The sequence below is a fragment of the Schistocerca serialis genome, chromosome 4 (genome assembly GCF_023864345.2).
Source record: "Schistocerca serialis cubense isolate TAMUIC-IGC-003099 chromosome 4, iqSchSeri2.2, whole genome shotgun sequence".
NCBI lineage: Eukaryota > Metazoa > Arthropoda > Insecta > Orthoptera > Acrididae > Schistocerca > Schistocerca serialis.
Genome location: NC_064641.1, coordinates 111,724,571 through 111,742,589, shown reverse-complemented (window position 1 = coordinate 111,742,589; position 18,019 = coordinate 111,724,571). Strand labels below are relative to the sequence as shown.

The window sequence follows — 18,019 nt, the reverse complement described above, 5'->3', positions numbered from 1 at the left end:
GGTAGAAGCCGACCTCGGGGAAGATCAGTTTGGATTCCATAGAAATGTTGGAACGTGAGGCAATACTGACTCTATGACTTATCTTAGAAGAAAGATTAAGGAAAGGCAAACCTATGTTTCTAGCATTTGTAGACTTAGAGAAAGCTTTTGACAATGTTGACTGGAATACTCTCTTTCAAATTCTGAAGGTGGCAGGGGTAACATACAGGGAGCATAAGGCTATTTACAATTTGTACAGGAAGCAGATGGCAGTTATAAGAGTCGAGGGGTATGAAAGGGAATCAGTTGTTGGGAAGGGAGTCAGACAGGGTTGTAGCCTCTCCCCAATGCTATTAAATCTGTATATTGAGCAAGCAGTGAAGGAAACGAAAGAAAAGTTCGGAGTAGGTATTAAAATCAATGGAGAAGAAATAAAAACTTTGAGGTTCGCCGATGACATTGTAATTCTGTCAGAGACAGCAAAAGACTTGGAAGAGCAGTTGAACGGAATGGACAGTGCCTTGAAAGGAGGGTATAAGATGAACGTCAACAAAGGCAAAACGAGGATAATGGAATGTAGTGGAATTAAGTCGGGTGATGCTGAGGGAATTAGATTAGGAAATGAGACACTTAAAGTAGTAAAGGAGGTTTCTATTTGGGGAGAAAATAACTGATGGTGGTCAAAGTAGAGAGGATATAAAATGTAGACTGACAATGGCTAGGAAAGCGTTTCTGAAGAAGAGAAATTTGTTAACATCGAGTATTGATGTTAATGAGGAGGTATTGAATAGGATTGGGGAGAAGAGGAGTTTGTAGCACAACTTGACTAGAAGAAGGGATCGGTTGGTAGGACATGTTCTGAAGCATCAAGGGGTCAACAATTTAGTACTGGAGGGCAGCGTGGAGGGTAAAATTCGTAGAGGGAGACCAAGAGATGAATACACTAAGCAGATTCAGAAAGATGTAGGCTGCAGTAGGTACTGGGAGATGAAGAAGCTTGCACAGGATAGAGCAGCATGGAGAGCTGCATCAATCCAGTCTCAGGATTGAAGATCACAACAACAACAACATCACAAGATCTAATTTTGTGCTTAGTTTTATGTATGTAACTGATTTCCTAATTTATTTTGACTATTCCTAATTAAAACTTTCATTATACAGTGAAATCAGTGATCGTTTGTTGATGTATAAACAAATATAAATTCAGTACTAATTATAAACATCTGAAGGAACAAATAATATTATTCTTAAAGAATCTATTTAGCTCTGTTTGATAACATGTTAGCAAAGCCAGCCCTTAATTAATTCCCAAGTACTTTTCAGTTTTGTCAAAAGTATTTTTTGCATACTTACATTTGTTAATTTCATGATTTAAACAAATAATAATTCAGTCTAAACCTTGTAGTATAAGAAACTGTTAAAAGGAATGAATTTTTCGATGTATTCAGTTAGTTTAATGAGTTAAGTTTTAATTGTAACTTCTGTAACTTTAACTTTGAACAGTGTGTAGTTTCGGTACCTATTATTGTGAGGACATGTAAAGGACACAAGACAATCAATCCACAGCTGGTTAGAACAACAACAATGCTTCAACTCAACTGTGAAATAATTGTTACACAAAACAATGACAGTGTCTGCTCCATATGTACCTTTCTATTCTTCAAGAACTGTGAACTTTGTGGTTAGGTTTTTACTGCTCATAGGTATTCAATAGTAAACTATTGTAGCAATATGTGGAAGTTTGCCTGCAAACTATTAATGAGGCTTATCAAAAGTTAAACAACAGTGCACTGGCAATCTAACTGTGTATTATTGGGGGGTTGTAGACAGTGAAATTTACGTACTGTGAAACGCAATGGTGCACCTGTTGGCTACATAATTTACAGTAGTCAGTGTTGAAATTACAAACCCAATTTTTCAGCTAGTGTAGCAACACAGTACATCAACACCGCAGACAATCAGTGAAGAAATAAAGAAGGCAAACCATCACGATTGGGGTGAAGGATTGTGTTAATTGAAGTGGATGAAGGGAGAAAGGAGGTGGGAGGGTGACTGAAGATTTGGGGGGGGGGGGGGGGGGGAGGAGGGTAGAATAGAATGGTTTCTGATGGCTGGAAAGGAGGGGCAGTGAGGCAACATAACAGGAATGTGACATCAGTGACACCAGAGAAGAAAGAAGGGGCTAGGACAATTGCAGGATCAAGAGATGTGTCATAAGGACAAGTCTCATCCAAGTAATTCAAAGAAGCTGGTAATGGGGAAAATGGAGGGGGGCTGCTGGTAAGGCCCAGTTGTGAAGTAGGCACCACTGAAGTCAGATATCTTGTGCTCTGCAGCATTTTCTTCCAGTGAATAGTCTGCTTTTCTCCATGGCACAGCACAGTCTGGCAGCAGGCATTCATTTAGTTGGGCAGTAAAAGTCTGTGCAAATGTTACAGCAGAACCAGATATTATACAACTGCTTTCAGAGGTGGCCCTTCCTCATATAGTGCACAGTGTACCCTGTGACAGGACGGGAACAGGATGTCGTGGGCAGGTGGATTGGCCAGGTCCTGTCCTGTGTCTTTCAGTGGGACATGGCAAGGGGTGGCATAAGGATATTTTGTAGATTTGGTAGGTAGAAACATCACTTTGGAAGATATGGGAAGCATTAGGAACACACTCTCACACCATTCCTCCACATTCGATTAGATTCGTTTTTCGTTCCATAGATCTGTGCTGAGGAGATCCTCGTGGATGTGGAACACGTCAATCTGTTTAGCTCCTTGTGTAGCAGACACAACCCTCCATGCTTGTGCTGGGGTGAGCTCACCAGTGCCACATTCCCATCCTGTCCCCTGGCTGACTCATATTCAGGCTCAGTATCGAGGCAATGTGTGTGTGTGTGTGTGTGTGTGTGTGTGTGTGTGTGTGTGTGTGTGCGCGCGCGCGCGCGCGCACGCATGTTGTCCAAAATCTCAGCAATGTTTTCAGTCTTGTTTATGTGTCTGTTGACTGCTCAGTGCCCCAACTACATACTGAATGTTTACCTTCATTCCTATTATTTTTATTCCATTTGAATTTTTTTTATCAGCCAATACTCTGAATTGTCTTTAAGAAGGTGACTTTTCTGTGACATTGTGATTACAGCTATCTTACAAAGTACAGAAGACATATAAACTAAATTTTAAAAAATAATCACCAAACAAACATGTAATGAGCAAACATTTTACTAGGAAGAAGATTAAAATCACATACTTACACTTTTCTTTGCTTCATCGTCAAAAAATTGTTTTACATATTCATACCCAACAGCGAAATTCAGTGAGCTGCTAGTTGTAAATACGCAGTCACGCCACCTGCAAAGTTATATATATTGTTATAATGTAACAAGTAACTAAAGAAAAAAGGCGATATAGATATGGTATTGCAATCATCAATTACATAGATTTTTATAGGGCAATTTTGTAAGGAGACGGAGGATAGCAAAGACTAATAGTTGGCTAAGTTTCTGAATACAGTCCCAAGACACACTTAGTATGTTTTATTCACTGGATTCACTCTTTAAATGAGCAAGAGCATCATCAGAATATACACTGTAAAAGATACAAATTGAGAGAATACAGAGAATTTGCATTGACATTATGTATAGTGTATTCTATTTCCACTGTGGTGACTGACATTTGAAGTTGGCTTAAAGCAGTAAAGATTTAATTGTCTGTACTATAGTACTTAAACTTATGCTTAAAGTACAGTAGTAAATGATGACATTGACAGTGCCAAAGATTAAACTGACTGTACAACAGTACTTATAATGTCCATGGTATAGTAAAGCTACTGCTGAATTAAAGAAGTTTTTAAGACGCTTGACTCATGTAAATGTCCTGTTAATGATTATTCCATACCGATATGACCTACCACCATGGTCCTGTGTAAACAAAGAGATAAGTGCTGCAAACGTGTTACTCTCGAAAATATGCACACAATATGAAAACATAGAAGCCATTGATCTGAGTAGTATAGGACACAGATTCCACACTAGACATGGACTACACTTAAATTGGCTAGGGAAGCAGCTTGTTGTGGAAAAAATAAACATATGTTTTGTCAAGAAATTGGAGATAAAACATACAGCATCAAAGAAAACTGATAAATCATCACATCTTCTCTGTTCGCCAAAACAGCAATCATCTCCCAGTTATACAGAAGTGGTGCACAGCACATTGAAAGAAAAGAAGCAGACACCATCAATACAGAAGAAGACTCTAGGCTCCCAGACAGATGATTTTCAATGGACACATCCTTACCAAGCAAGAATGAGGTCAGTGATATAATAAAAATGCCCTTATGAGTCTCAAATGTTAATCTAAATCCCAGTACTAGTAATCAAATAAATTACAGCAACAAACATCTTCCTGTTTGCCATCAAAATAACAAACAAAGTTTTAGATATAGATATCTTGCTAAATACAGAACAGAACTTAACATTATTAATGTTCTGTGCATTACAGAACACTGGCTAAATAATGATCAAATTGACTTTTGTTCTATACCAGGATACACACTAGCCACTTATTTCTGTAGAAACAGCTATAAAAATGAAGGTACCACAATTTTCATCAAGTATGGGCTAAAATATGAATCAGCCAATAAGTTTCAAAATCTCAGTGCAGTAAGAGACTTTCAGCTGGCACTCTTTGAAGTCAGAGAGGCAAATACAGTTGCAGCATGTATTTATTGCTCCCCAGATGGAAATTTTGACTCATTTCTAAATAAGCTTGAATATGTACTAAACAAAAAATCAATAATGCTTTGTGGGGTATTGAACACTGATTTTCTTGGAACCAGCAAAAGAAAAAACTCATGCTCAACCTCACAGATAATTTCAACTTAAATCAGACTATAACAATCCCAACAAGAATCACAAAAACTACTTCTACTGCTTTGGATAAGATGTTTGTGAATATAAATTGTACTGCAAAATGTATAAATACAAGCCTTAATGATCACGAAGCTCAAGTTGTCACCATTCAAAGTCACTTACTGCCCAGCCAGAACTATAAAATAACTAGAACAGCAAGACAGTTTAATACACACAATATGGAAACATTAAACTCCTTGTTATCAGGAGAAAGGTGGGAAGAAGTTTTGCAAATAGATGACACCAGCAAAAAGTTTGAGAAATTCTCTAGCATCTTCATTGATTACATTGAAATTGCATTCCCCTCAACACACAAGAAATAAGAGACACAACTAAAAAAGCAAAGCTATGGATAACAATAGGATCAAAATATCAAATGCGAGGAAAAGAGAATTACTCAAATATAGGAAAAACAATAGCTTGCCCCTCTTGTAAACAGTTACATACAGGAATACATTCAAATCTACAGATGAGTGATATGACAGGCAAAAAAATGGCCAGGTCTAAGTTCATAACAGACTCAGCAAATAAAAGCAAAGCAGCATGTTGTTGTGGTCTTCAGTCCTGAGACTGGTTTGATGCAGCTCTCCATGCTACTCCATCCTGTGCAAGCTTCTTCATCTCCCAGTACCTACTGCAACCTATATCCTTCTGAATCTGCTTAGTGTATTGATCTCTTGGTCTCCCTCTACGATTTTTACCCTCCACGCTGCCCTCCAATGCTAAATTTGTGATCCCTTGATGCCTCAAAACATGTCCTACCAACCGATCCCTTCTTCTAGTCAAGTTGTGCCACAAACTTCTCTTCTCCCCAATCCTATTCAATACCTCCTCATTAGTTACGTGATCTACCCACCTTATCTTCAGCATTCTTCTGTAGCACCACATTTCGAATGCTTCTATTCTCTTCTTGTCCAAACTGGTTATCGTCCATGTTTCACTTCCATACATGGCTACACTCCATACAAATACTTTCAGAAACGACTTCCTGACACTTAAATCTATACTCGATGTTAACAAATTTCTCTTCTTCAGAAAGACTTCCTTGCCATTGCCAGTCTACATTTTATATCCTCTCTACTTCGACCATCATCAGTTATTTTACTCCCTAAATAGCAAAACTCCTTTACTACTTTAAGTGTCTCATTTCCTAATCTAATCCCCTCAGCATCACCCAATTTAATTTGACTACATTCCATTATCCTCATTTTGCTTTTGTTGATGTTCATCTTATATCCTCCTTTCAAGACACTGTCCATTCCGTTCAACTGCTCTTCCAAGTCCTTTGCTGTCTCTGACAGAATTACAATGTCATCGGCGAACCTCAAACTTTTTACTTCTTCTCCATGAATTTTAATACCTACTCCGAATTTTTCTTTTGTTTCCTTTACTGCTTGCTCAATATACAGATTGAGTAACATCGGGGAGAGGCTACAACCCTGTCTCACTCCTTCCCAACCACTGCTTCCCTTTCATGCCCCTCGACTCTTATAACTGCCATCTGGTTTCTGTACAAATTGTAAATAGCCTTTCGCTCCCTGTATTTTACCCCTGCCACCTTCAGAATTTGAAAGAGAGTATCCCAGTTAACGTTGTCAAAAGCTTTCTCTAAGTCTACAAATGCTAGAAACGTAGGTTTGCCTTTTCTTAATCTTTCTTCTAAGATAAGTCGTAAGGTTAGTATTGCCTCACGTGTTCCAACATTTCTACGGAATCCAAACTGATCTTCCCCGAGGTCCGCTTCTACCAGTTTTTCCATTCGTCTGTAAAGAATTCGCGTTAGTATTTTGCAGCTGTGACTTATTAAACTGATAGTTCGGTAATTTTCACATCTGTCAACACCTACTTTCTTTGGGATTGGAATTATTATATTCTTCTTGAAGTCTGTGGGTATTTCGCCTGTCTCATACATCTTGCTCGCCAGATGGTAGAGTTTTGTCAGGACTGGCTCTCCCAAGGCCATCAGTAGTTCTAATGGAATGTTGTCTACTCCCGGGGCCTTGTTTCGACTCAGGTCTTTCAGTGCTCTGTCAAAATCTTCACGTAGTATCCTATCTCCCATTTCATGTTCATCTACATCCTCTTCCATTTCCATAATATTGTCCTCAAGTACATCGCCCTTGTATAAACCCTCTATACACTCCTTCCACCTTTCTGCCTTCCCTTCTTTGCTTAGAACTGGGTTTCCATCTGAGCTCTTGATATTCATACAAGTGGTTCTCTTCTCTCCAAAGGTCTCTTTAATTTTCCTGTAGGCAGTATCTATCTTACCCCTAGTGGGACAAGCCTCTACATCCTTACATTTTTCCTCTAGCCATCCCTGCTTAGCCATTTTGCACTTCCTGTCGATCTCATTTTTGAGACGTTTGTATTCCTTTTTGCCTGCTTCATTTACTGCATTTTTATATTTTCTCCTTTCATCAATTAAATTCAATATTTCTTCTGTTACCCAAGGATTTCTACACTCCTGGAAATTGAAATAAGAACACCGTGAATTCATTGTCCCAGGAAGGGGAAACTTTATTGACACATTCCTGGGGTCAGATACATCACATGATCACACTGACAGAACCACAGGCACATAGACACAGGCAACAGAGCATGCACAATGTCGGCACTAGTACAGTGTATATCCACCTTTCGCAGCAATGCAGGCTGCTATTCTCCCATGGAGACGATCGTAGAGATGCTGGATGTAGTCCTGTGGAACGGCTTGCCATGCCATTTCCACCTGGCGCCTCAGTTGGACCAGCGTTCGTGCTGGACGTGCAGACCGCGTGAGACGACGCTTCATCCAGTCCCAAACGTGCTCAATGGGGGACAGATCCGGAGATCTTGCTGGCCAGGGTAGTTGACTTACACCTTCTAGAGCACGTTGGGTGGCATGGGATACATGCGGACGTGCATTGTCCTGTTGGAACAGCAAGTACCCTTGCCGGTCTAGGAATGGTAGAACGATGGGTTCGATGACGGTTTGGATGTACCGTGCACTATTCAGTGTCCCCTCGACAATCACCAGTGGTGTACGGCCAGTGTAGGAGATCGCTCCCCACACCATGATGCCGGGTGTTGGCCCTGTGTGCCTCGGTCGTATGCAGTCCTGATTGTGGCGCTCACCTGCACGGTGCCAAACACGCATACGACCATCATTGGCACCAAGGCAGAAGCGACTCTCATCGCTGAAGACGACACGTCTCCATTCGTCCCTCCATTCACGCCTGTCGCGACACCACTGGAGGCGGGCTGCACGATGTTGGGGCGTGAGCGGAAGACGGCCTAACGGTGTGCGGGACCGTAGCCCAGCTTCATGGAGACGGTTGCGAATGGTCCTCGCCGATACCCCAGGAGCAACAGTGTCCCTAATTTGCTGGGAAGTGGCGGTGCGGTCCCCTACGGCACTGCGTAGGATCCTACGGTCTTGGCGTGCATCCGTGCGTCGCTGCGGTCCGGTCCCAGGTCGACGGGCACGTGCACCTTCCGCCGACCACTGGCGACAACATCGATGTACTGTGGAGACCTCACGCCCCACGTGTTGAGCAATTCGGCGGTACGTCCACCCGGCCTCCCGCATGCCCACTATACGCCCTCACTCAAAGTCCGTCAACTGCACATACGGTTCACGTCCACGCTGTCGCGGCATGCTACCAGTGTTAAAGACTGTGATGGAGCTCCGTATGCCACGGCAAACTGGCTGACACTGACGGCGGCGGTGCACAAATGCTGCGCAGCTAGCGCCATTCGACGGCCAACACCGCGGTTCCTGGTGTGTCCGCTGTGCCGTGCGTGTGATCATTGCTTGTACAGCCCTCTCGCAGTGTCCGGAGCAAGTATGGTGGGTCTGACACACCGGTGTCAATGTGTTCTTTTTTCCATTTCCAGGAGTGTATTAGCCCTCGTCTTTTTACCTACTTGATCCTCTGCTGCCTCACTACTTCATCCCTCAGAGCTACCCATTCTTCTTCTACTGTATTTCTTTCCCCCATTCCTGTCAATTGTTCCCTTATGCTCTCCCTGAAACTCTGTACAACCTCTGGTTCTTTCAGTTTATCCAGGTCCCATCTCCTTAAATTCCCCGCCTTTTTGCAGTTTCTTCAGTTTCAATCTGCAGTTCATAACCAATAGATTGTGGTCAGAATCCACATCTGCCCCAGGAAATGTCTTACAATTTAAAACCTGGTTCCTAAATCTCTGTCTTACCATTATGTAATCTATCTGATACCTTTTAGTATCTCCAGGATTCTTCAGCATGGAAAGCCATAAAGAAGGAAGCAAATAAAGTGTCCCATAAACTGGAAAATATCACTCTTAACCACGATTTCAGCGACAAAACAGATATTAGAAAGAAACAAAAAAAACGAAGTGCAATCATGTTCCTCTTCAATGTACACTGATGGAACAACCCCAGATGAAACCATCGTTGCTGCATCAGCTCATAGGAAAATGTCATCAGGGCTTAATAGTATTCCTGATTACATCATAAAGCAATGCATTAAACCATTTCACTTCCTCTGGCAGATATAGTAAATTCATCTTTTCTGACAGGCACATTTCCATACAGTTTAAAAATTGCTAAAGTGGTCCCTATCCATAAGGAGGAGAGAAAACAAATATAGAAAGCTATAGACCAGCTTTAGTAAAATAGTAGAAAAAGTAAAGTATAATAGGTTAATGGAATTCTACGAGAAAAACAAAATTCTCACTGATTCTCAGCATGCATGCGGTAAAAATAAATAAACAACCAGTGCAGTCTATGATTTTATAGAAAATGCCCTGCAAGCAATTGACAAAAAACAAAGAGCCACTGGTATTTTTTAGACTTAAGTAAAGCCTTTGACATACTGTACCGCAACATACTGTCGGAGAAGTTCCAAGTGTATGGCATTAGAGGCACTGCACTAAAATGGTTCACTTTGTACTTGACAAACAGGAAACAAATAAAACAAGAACTAAAGGAAAACACCAGGACCTGGTTCTCAGATGCAGAAGTTCTAAATAAAGGAGTCCCTCAGGGATCCATTCTTGGGCCAATCCCCTTTCTCCTGTATGTAAATGATCTACACCTGAACATTGAGTCACAAAGAAAGGCTTATTTTGCAGATGACACAAGCATCCTAATTACAGGAAATACCCCACGTCAGCTACAGGCAGCTGTTACTAAGACTACAGAACAGATAAATAGATTGTTTTTGGGGAATAAACTTATGATAAACACAAAAAAAATCAAAATTTCTGTTTAACACTAGAAGGACCGAGGGGCCATATTGGCCCCTTTTCGATCTTTTCACTTGTTTTCTGAGCAAATCGTAAGTTCGGCTGACTTGATATTTTGTGTCTTCTAATCAGTCATATGAAATATTAACCACCGCATTTTGGAGTGTCCTATTTTTATCAGGTTGTGAAATATGAAGCTTACCACCGAGAAGGACAGCGGGGCCAATTTGGCCCCTCCAACATTTCTCTGTATTTAGAGGCTACTTCTTTGCAATACTGCATATGAAATCACATCAACTGTTGTACCTTTGTTGTTCAAATATGAGACAGCAATGTCATTCAATCCAGCACTGATTGTTGGTTAGTTGACGCAAGGATTTCAGTTATTGTCTGTTGTGACAGTATCTGAGAGTCGTCCCTGCAGTTATGAGCTACAAATACAAGAAGTGGCTAACAGACGCTGCAATACTAGCAGAACGGAGCAAAAAAGATGGAAGTTCTCCGACAGCGATCAGGACAATGAAGAAAGTGTAGTAGTTCCAGTGTGTGCAGATGAAGAATGTGATTCGTGCAACGAATGTGATGATGTAAACACAGCCCAGGACAGTTTTCCGCTAAATTTAGGGGAAAATGAAGCTTCTACATCCAGCATGCCTTCTGATGTTCCAAATTGTAGCTCTATAAGATCAACAACGCAGACATCATTTGCTTCCGCCGGAAGTCAGTCAAAAACAGATACTGGGCAACCTACTGAAGAAAAAGAAATAGCAAAAGAGGGGACTTTGTGGAAAATTGTACTAGTGGGTTCTAATGCAGGTCAGTAATATTTCTGCACTTTGTGTAGAGTTTTAGTTTGTAAAATTACAAGAACAGATATACTCATATAATATCAGTACATTACACATTGTAAAAATACTGTTCATTTTTCATGTGTTTTCAGATGGTCTACAAAGTCATAACATTTTGCAGGAGAGCTCAGGACCAACATCATGTGCTAAAAGGAAAATTCAAAGTGGGAAACTTCTTAGTGCTTCGCGGTTAATTTTCAGATCTTGCATGATGCCCCACATCAAGCACTGTACTGAAGCTGAGGCTCGTCGTCGAACACAAGGCGATTCCTGGACAATAGACACTGAAGAACTGGATGCTTTTGTCGCCATAATGCATGCAAGAGGAGTGTATGGGACAAAGAATTTTCCTCTCAAAAGCCCATGCTCAATAGTATGGGGTCCTCCATTTTTCAGACAAACTATGGTATGAAACAGAGTTATCGAAATAATGAAATATATGAGGTTTGACTCCAAGTCCACTAGATCTGAACGCCTCAAGGCTGACAAATTTGCTCTTGTCTCAGATACTTGGAATGCTTTCATAGAAAACAGTGTGTCATGCTATAAAGCAGAACCTTATCTTACAGTTGATGAACAACTTTTGTCGTCTAAAACAAGATGCCCATTCACACAATATATTGCAAGCAAGTCAGATAAACTTGGCATAAAATTCTGGTTACTTGTAGGTGTTTCTAGTAAATACATACTGAATGGATTCCCATACACTGGTGCTGATCCCCTTCAACCAACTGACCAAGGTGTAGGTGAAAATGTTCTTAGGCTTACGGGACCATACTTAGGCAAAAGTTTGAATGTCACTACTGACAGTTACTTTACTTTGCTAAGCCTTGCAAACCATCTTAGGGCATCCACAACTTTAGTAGGTACTTTGAACCGTAATCGAAGGGAAGTGCCTTCTGCTGCAAAGACCAGAAAACAACCACTCCACTCGACTATTGTGTTTAAAAATGATGATGGAACAACACTAACAGTTTATCAAGGGAAAACAAATAAGATTGTTTTGTCACTGAGTTCACTTCACTCTCATGTATCCCTGTCCAATAGTCAGAAGAAGACTCCTGAAACAGTGCAGTTCTACAATGAAACAAAATTTGGGGTCGACGTTGTCAATCAAATGACGAGGATGTACTCCACAAAAGTCGGTACGAGATGTTGGCCAGTGCATGTATTTTACAACATTCTTGATTTGGCTGCCATAAATTTCTGGGTGTTGTGACTGGTACGCGACTTAGCAGGCGGAAGTATATTTTTGATTTGTGTGAACAGCTTCGAGTGCAGTGTATATCATCAAGAAATAAAGAGCCAGACCAGAATCATGAAGACACTAAAGGCGGACCACAGAGGGCAACTAAGAGACAGAAGTGTAAAATTCGTACCTCATGTAAAGGAAACCATACTGCTACTCTCTGTTCAGGTTATGAGAAAGCAGTATGTGGCAAATGTGAGAAGAGAAGACGAATGTGGTGCGACAAGTGCAGCAGTAAACATCAGTGAACTACGGAGGTGTGTGTGTGTGTGTGTGTGTGTGTGTGTGTGTGTGTGTGTGTGTAAGATGTATTTGTTTTGTTAATAAAAATCAACAAAAGTTATATATGTGTGTTACATTTCATTACCTGTCACAATCTGATCAAATAAACAAAAATAAACATGGGGCCAATTTGGTCCTGTCGGTCATTGTAGGTAGTAGCCTGCTTGTGGTCCTCCTAATGTTAAAAGGTGACGCATGCTGTATCAGTGTGACAATAAACTCCAACAAAATTTCATCTTCTCCAGAAACAAAGTTTTTAGGCCTATGGCTTCAAAATAACTTCAAATGGCACACACATAAAAAAATTAATGGAACACAAAATAAAATATGTTACAGTCTGCATTTCCTCTCTGTCAAAGCAAATTATAGCACTGTCCGAACTGCCTACTTTGCCCAATTCCACAGCATCCTACTGTACGGAATTATATTCTGGGGTAATACACCACCTAGTTCAGTCATCTTCTTAACTCAAAAAAGAACCGTTAAGAGCAATGCAACATGCTCGACAAACAGATCCTTGCAAGCCCCTCTTTCAAAAGTAATCAATTCTTCCTCTTCTCTGTATGTATATACTAGAAATCTGTAAATGTATTAGAAAGAATTTCAAAGGTGTAAATGAAAATTTTAGTATCCATGAACATGATACAAGACAAAAGGAAAAGTTTCATGTCCAGTCAATAAGCACATCAGCCTAAAACCTCCACAGTAAGCCGCACTATACAAATTTACAAAAGTCTTCTGCATAAAGTGAAAGACATATCATCATTCTTTCTCTTTTGTAAAACCCTAAGGGCATTCTTATTGGATCATTGCTTCTGTTCAGTAGCAAAATTTCTAGATCACTTAAGATACAAAATACTTGAAACAAGACAGTGCAGCTACTGCAAGAACCTTTGCGGATAAAGCTAAAATTCATTATTTTAATTACTGTGGTCTTGTGTGTGTGTGTGTGTGTGTGTGTGTGTGTGTGTGTTTTCTGTATCCCACAACCCCACAATCTGGAAAGATTTGTAGGATGAATCAATAAATCAATATCTGTACATATCGGCTTATCATTCAAAATACATTATAAAAAGTACATATTTAAAAAGGCTTTGGAAATATATGAAATATATAAAAACTACCATTTTTAAAAATATGTCTCTTAAAATAATGTGGCAGGTATTATATTTTGATGAAATGCTGTAGATAAGCAACCAAAATAAAACACCTGCCATATTATCATAACATAAATATTTTGAAAATGGTAATTTTGAGTGGATATTTGTAAACATACTTTTTATAAGTATGTATTTTTATAATGTATTTTGAAAGATATTGTAATTTTTACAGGTGTATTTTGAGAGATAAGCAGATATTTACAGATATGAGATGTCTATACACACACCCATAAAGGAGATGATTAAAATGTAAATTTTGTTTCCTGTAATAGTAAATTATCTTTGGATACTCTGTACCACGAATGTCACAATTAGGCTACTGTTGTTCAGTCAATTTAATCTTTTGTGCTGTCAATGTCATCATTTCCTACTGTACTTTAAAAGTAAGTTTAGGTACTATAGCACAGCCAGTTTAATCTTTACTGCTGTCATCCAACATTAAATGCAATCTTTAGTGCTGTCGGCCAACTTTAAACATAAATCTCTATACTTAAAATAGAATGTGTAAATTTTGTAACATTGATGTAAGTTCTCTGTATTCTCTCAATTTGTGTGTTTTACTATATATACTCTGATGATGCTCTTGTTCATTTGAAGAGTGAAACTTGTAAACAAAAAATATTAAGTGCGACTTGTGGCAGCTTTGTAAACTTAGTTTTAACAGTTGCTTCCCCTGCTGGCAATATCTGCTCTTGCTAATGGATAGGCAATTGGAGCAGAAATTAAATTATTGAAGGGTAAGAATTCATATGGTTATTATCAAATATTAAGGAGGATACTGAAAATTCATGCACAGTACATTATTCGTGTATTTACTGTGATTTAAAAAATTTTCCCAGCAAACTGAGTACTCAAAGAAGTTCTGGGTTTGCAGACACTTGCCATTTACTCCACACCATGGTATTTCAACTGAGCTATCTCATACAGACAAAGACTTCTTCATCAACTTTTTTGAAAAGAACTTTGAGGGGGGAGTCCTGGGATCAGTGGCTCTTAAATCAACTGTATTTTGGAGGAATGTGGATGCTACTTCTCATGGAGAAGATAAATTAAAGGAGTTTTTACATCACTTCAGCTCTGTTCATAAGAACATCCAAATTACTACAGAAACAGAGAAAGATGGTTGTCTGTCTGTCCTGGAACTTTTAGTTGGATGGAAGAATGATAGCTTTTTAGGGCATTCAATTTATCATAAACCCACTCATACCAGTTTGTATTTACAATCTTTGAGTTGTCATCGTCTGTCACAAATTATCAGTGTGCTGAAAACACTTTCGCACCAAGCTTACAGTTCACCTAAAGAGATACACTATCAGTTCCAGCTAAAACTCAGGGAGTGAATAAAGAGGAGAGCACACCAGCAAAATCTATAGCTTTTCTTCCTGTTGTTGGCAATATTATGTTCAAGATAGCTAGAATCATTCAGAAATTTCAGGTATCCCACCTTCCATCAAAGGTGGCAGACCTTCTGAGGTTAATGAAGAATGATTTGTCATTGTGGAAGACTGGAATTTACAAAATACCTTGCCAGTGTGAAATTGTGTACATAGGATGGAGCACATGCACTGTTGCACTGAACATCAACACTGCACTCATCTTTTTCAGCCAACAATATTTGCTTTTGCTGAACACTGTATGCCCAGAACATTCAGTGAAGGTAATTTTGGACACATATATATCGTTTCAGGACTCCATTATTAAAGAACCCTCGTAAATGGGCATGGTGGAGAATCTGGTGAATTTGATAGCAGTTACCAGCTGAATAATGCATGGAACCCCATCATTTCCACTATTTGCTCCAGATGAACGACAGATTACACTGATGGCCACAGAAAGCAGCAACCCTGAGGACAGCCAAGTTCCACAGTTTCACCACTGATGGCACTGTCCACTGGGTAGTGCAGTCAGTCAGTCACGACAGTCTTTTAACTCATGGGTGGAATACACACAGTGCACTAGTCAATTGCAGGATAAGGGAAGTGTTTTTCAGTCTTCAGTGGCTTACCTGAAGATGACTGGGTGGTGCCCAGTCAAAATATTATAGAGTGTAGTGAATGATGACCAGCTGCAAGCTCAAAACTACAGACCTTCAGTCTTCAGTGGCTTACCTGAAGATGACTGGGTGGTGCCCAGTCAAAATATTATAGAGTGTAGTGAATGATGACCAGCTGCAAGCTCAAAACTCAGACCTCATCCTGAGGTCTGAGTGACTGGCTTTCCTTTTTAACCTTTCCTGTCACAACCCCCTCTCCTCACCAAGGAAGGAACTACTAGCTCCAAAAGTTAGTATAATGCCATTGCTTTTATATGTGTCTATCAGAAATGCTAAACATTTTGCCTCTTGAAGGTAAATGCTGGCCACCTATCCTGTCTCATAATTTATTAGTGTTCTCAGTCAAATTTTCCTTTTATATAAGATACTATCAGCCTCGATTGTGCAACCCAGGCTGATAGTTTCTTATATTTTAGATTATCATGATTGCTGAATGGGCTGCAATGTTGAAAGTACCAAAATTTTCCTTTGATATAATTTTCTACATCACTTGCTGATAAGTAAATGCTTCCTTGTCACAAATACCACTATTTCCCCATCATGTGGACAAACCTGAATGAACTGAGATGAAAGGGAAACTTTTCATAACTGATGTTGTCCTTCCTTTTGCTTTTACTTAAATAGCACACGTTTTCTCAGATGAATAACTAAGGTTGCACCCACATGTGGATAAGTTAACTAAAGAACTCAGTTCTTTTCCCATATTGCTTGAAAATATCTCTCACTGTGTTGCCCAATGGATGAGATTGCAAAAGCTTCTTCAGTGATATTGGGATTCTTACACTTATGTGCCAATACATGTAATCCATAATGATATTTAGGGTGGTTAATGATAAGACTGAATTTATAATCAACTGTGAAATTCACAACAATTATATTAGAAGTAAAAATAATTCCCATGTAGACATGCCTAACCTTCAGAATGAAGTTTTGTATTCAAATGCAAGACATCAGGTGGGAAATTTTAAATCCCCAAATAATTGAAAAAAAAGTAATAGGTTATCTAATTAGTGACTCCTTCTATAATTTATCGTAATATGTGGATTCTGTAATGTAAATTCTGCTTGACTTTAATTTTCACATTATACCTACATTAATAATACCAATTATGTAGACAGCTGTTTAAAGTTACATACACACTAAGAACAACAATACACTTAGCTTGAAATAGCAGATAAAAACAGAAGGTGTGTGTAAAATCCTGGGAGACCAGTGGAGATTTTACCCTCTTCCTTCCACTTGTTGGAGGAAGGCGAAGGCATCTCTGCTAGGACCTTGCCTAGAATGGTGATGCAAGAGTCCTGTGTCTGGTCCCCTATGCTCATTTCCCTGACTATGTGACTACTTTGACTTTGACCTTTACTCCTGTTGTTACACATTCTTCTACGATAGGAAACTTTAAGATGTCATTAATTTCTGTGATGAATAAAGAGCTGGAAACATTAAGAACTATAAACCAGTGAAAGAATCATGATTTTGTGCCTCACAGTATCAAGATTCCACAGTGAAGCTGCTCACACTTATACCCATCATCAAAATCAGTCCTCTCTCTCGAAGCCAAGTTTTAGTTCAAAACCATCAACAGAGTACTTATGAACTTACTTATTTGCAGCTCATTATTTATCCACACCTCATGATAGTAAATAGTTCCTTTTTCTAGGAAATTCTACAAGAAAATAAAGGTCGAATATTTACAAGTCTAATGTCACTTAATCTGAGAGGTGTTTATATTATACCGCCAGAATAAAAATCCTGACACTGAAATTAACTTTAATATTATGAAGTAAAACAAAAACTAGCTTTTACCTTGGCTGATCTTCTTTTGTTCCACTGAGAACTTTTTCAAACAGAAAAGCAAGCTCACGCATTTTCTGTGTTGTGTCCCTGCTGACTGTCTTCACCAGTCGCCAGTTCAGGTAATTAGCTACAAAAGAATGAATGGATGTTATGTAGCTATGTTACCTATTGTAAATGACAGGCTATCACATAGTGACATGTTAATCTTACTGCTCAGTTATGACAAAGTGACATACCCTGACATACAATAAACAGATGACAGGTGTTTGCTTTTCAACAGTGAAAGTTATTATTGGTGACTAGTTTCGAATGCAATGTTTATTCTCAAACTATAATCCGAGTCTTCTTCATATGAATAAGCCTAGAGTTATTAATAGACCAGAAAAGACTGTTGTCAGATTGCTAAGTGCAAACCAGCACGTAAGCTAAATATATGAGTTGTATAAATATTAAGTGTTTTATTAAATTACATATAACTATTCACATGATTAAATCTCAGGTAATGGTTTAAAACGAACATTTCACTCAAAAGTATTCATC

The 18,019-nt window shown here is 39.3% G+C and overlaps 1 protein-coding gene across 1 annotated transcript in view; it reads right to left on the bottom strand.

Annotated features, from left to right (window-relative positions):
* LOC126475105 (neprilysin-4-like) overlaps positions 1-18,019 on the bottom strand; it is a 138,462-nt gene that overhangs the window by 58,393 nt on the left and 62,050 nt on the right. Inside the window, exons 10-11 of the mRNA XM_050102684.1 lie at positions 17,489-17,606; positions 3,221-3,317 (exon numbers count right to left, since the gene is read on the bottom strand). Of these exons, the coding sequence (XP_049958641.1) occupies positions 3,221-3,317; positions 17,489-17,606 (215 nt within the window). The remainder of the gene's footprint in view (positions 1-3,220; positions 3,318-17,488; positions 17,607-18,019) is intronic.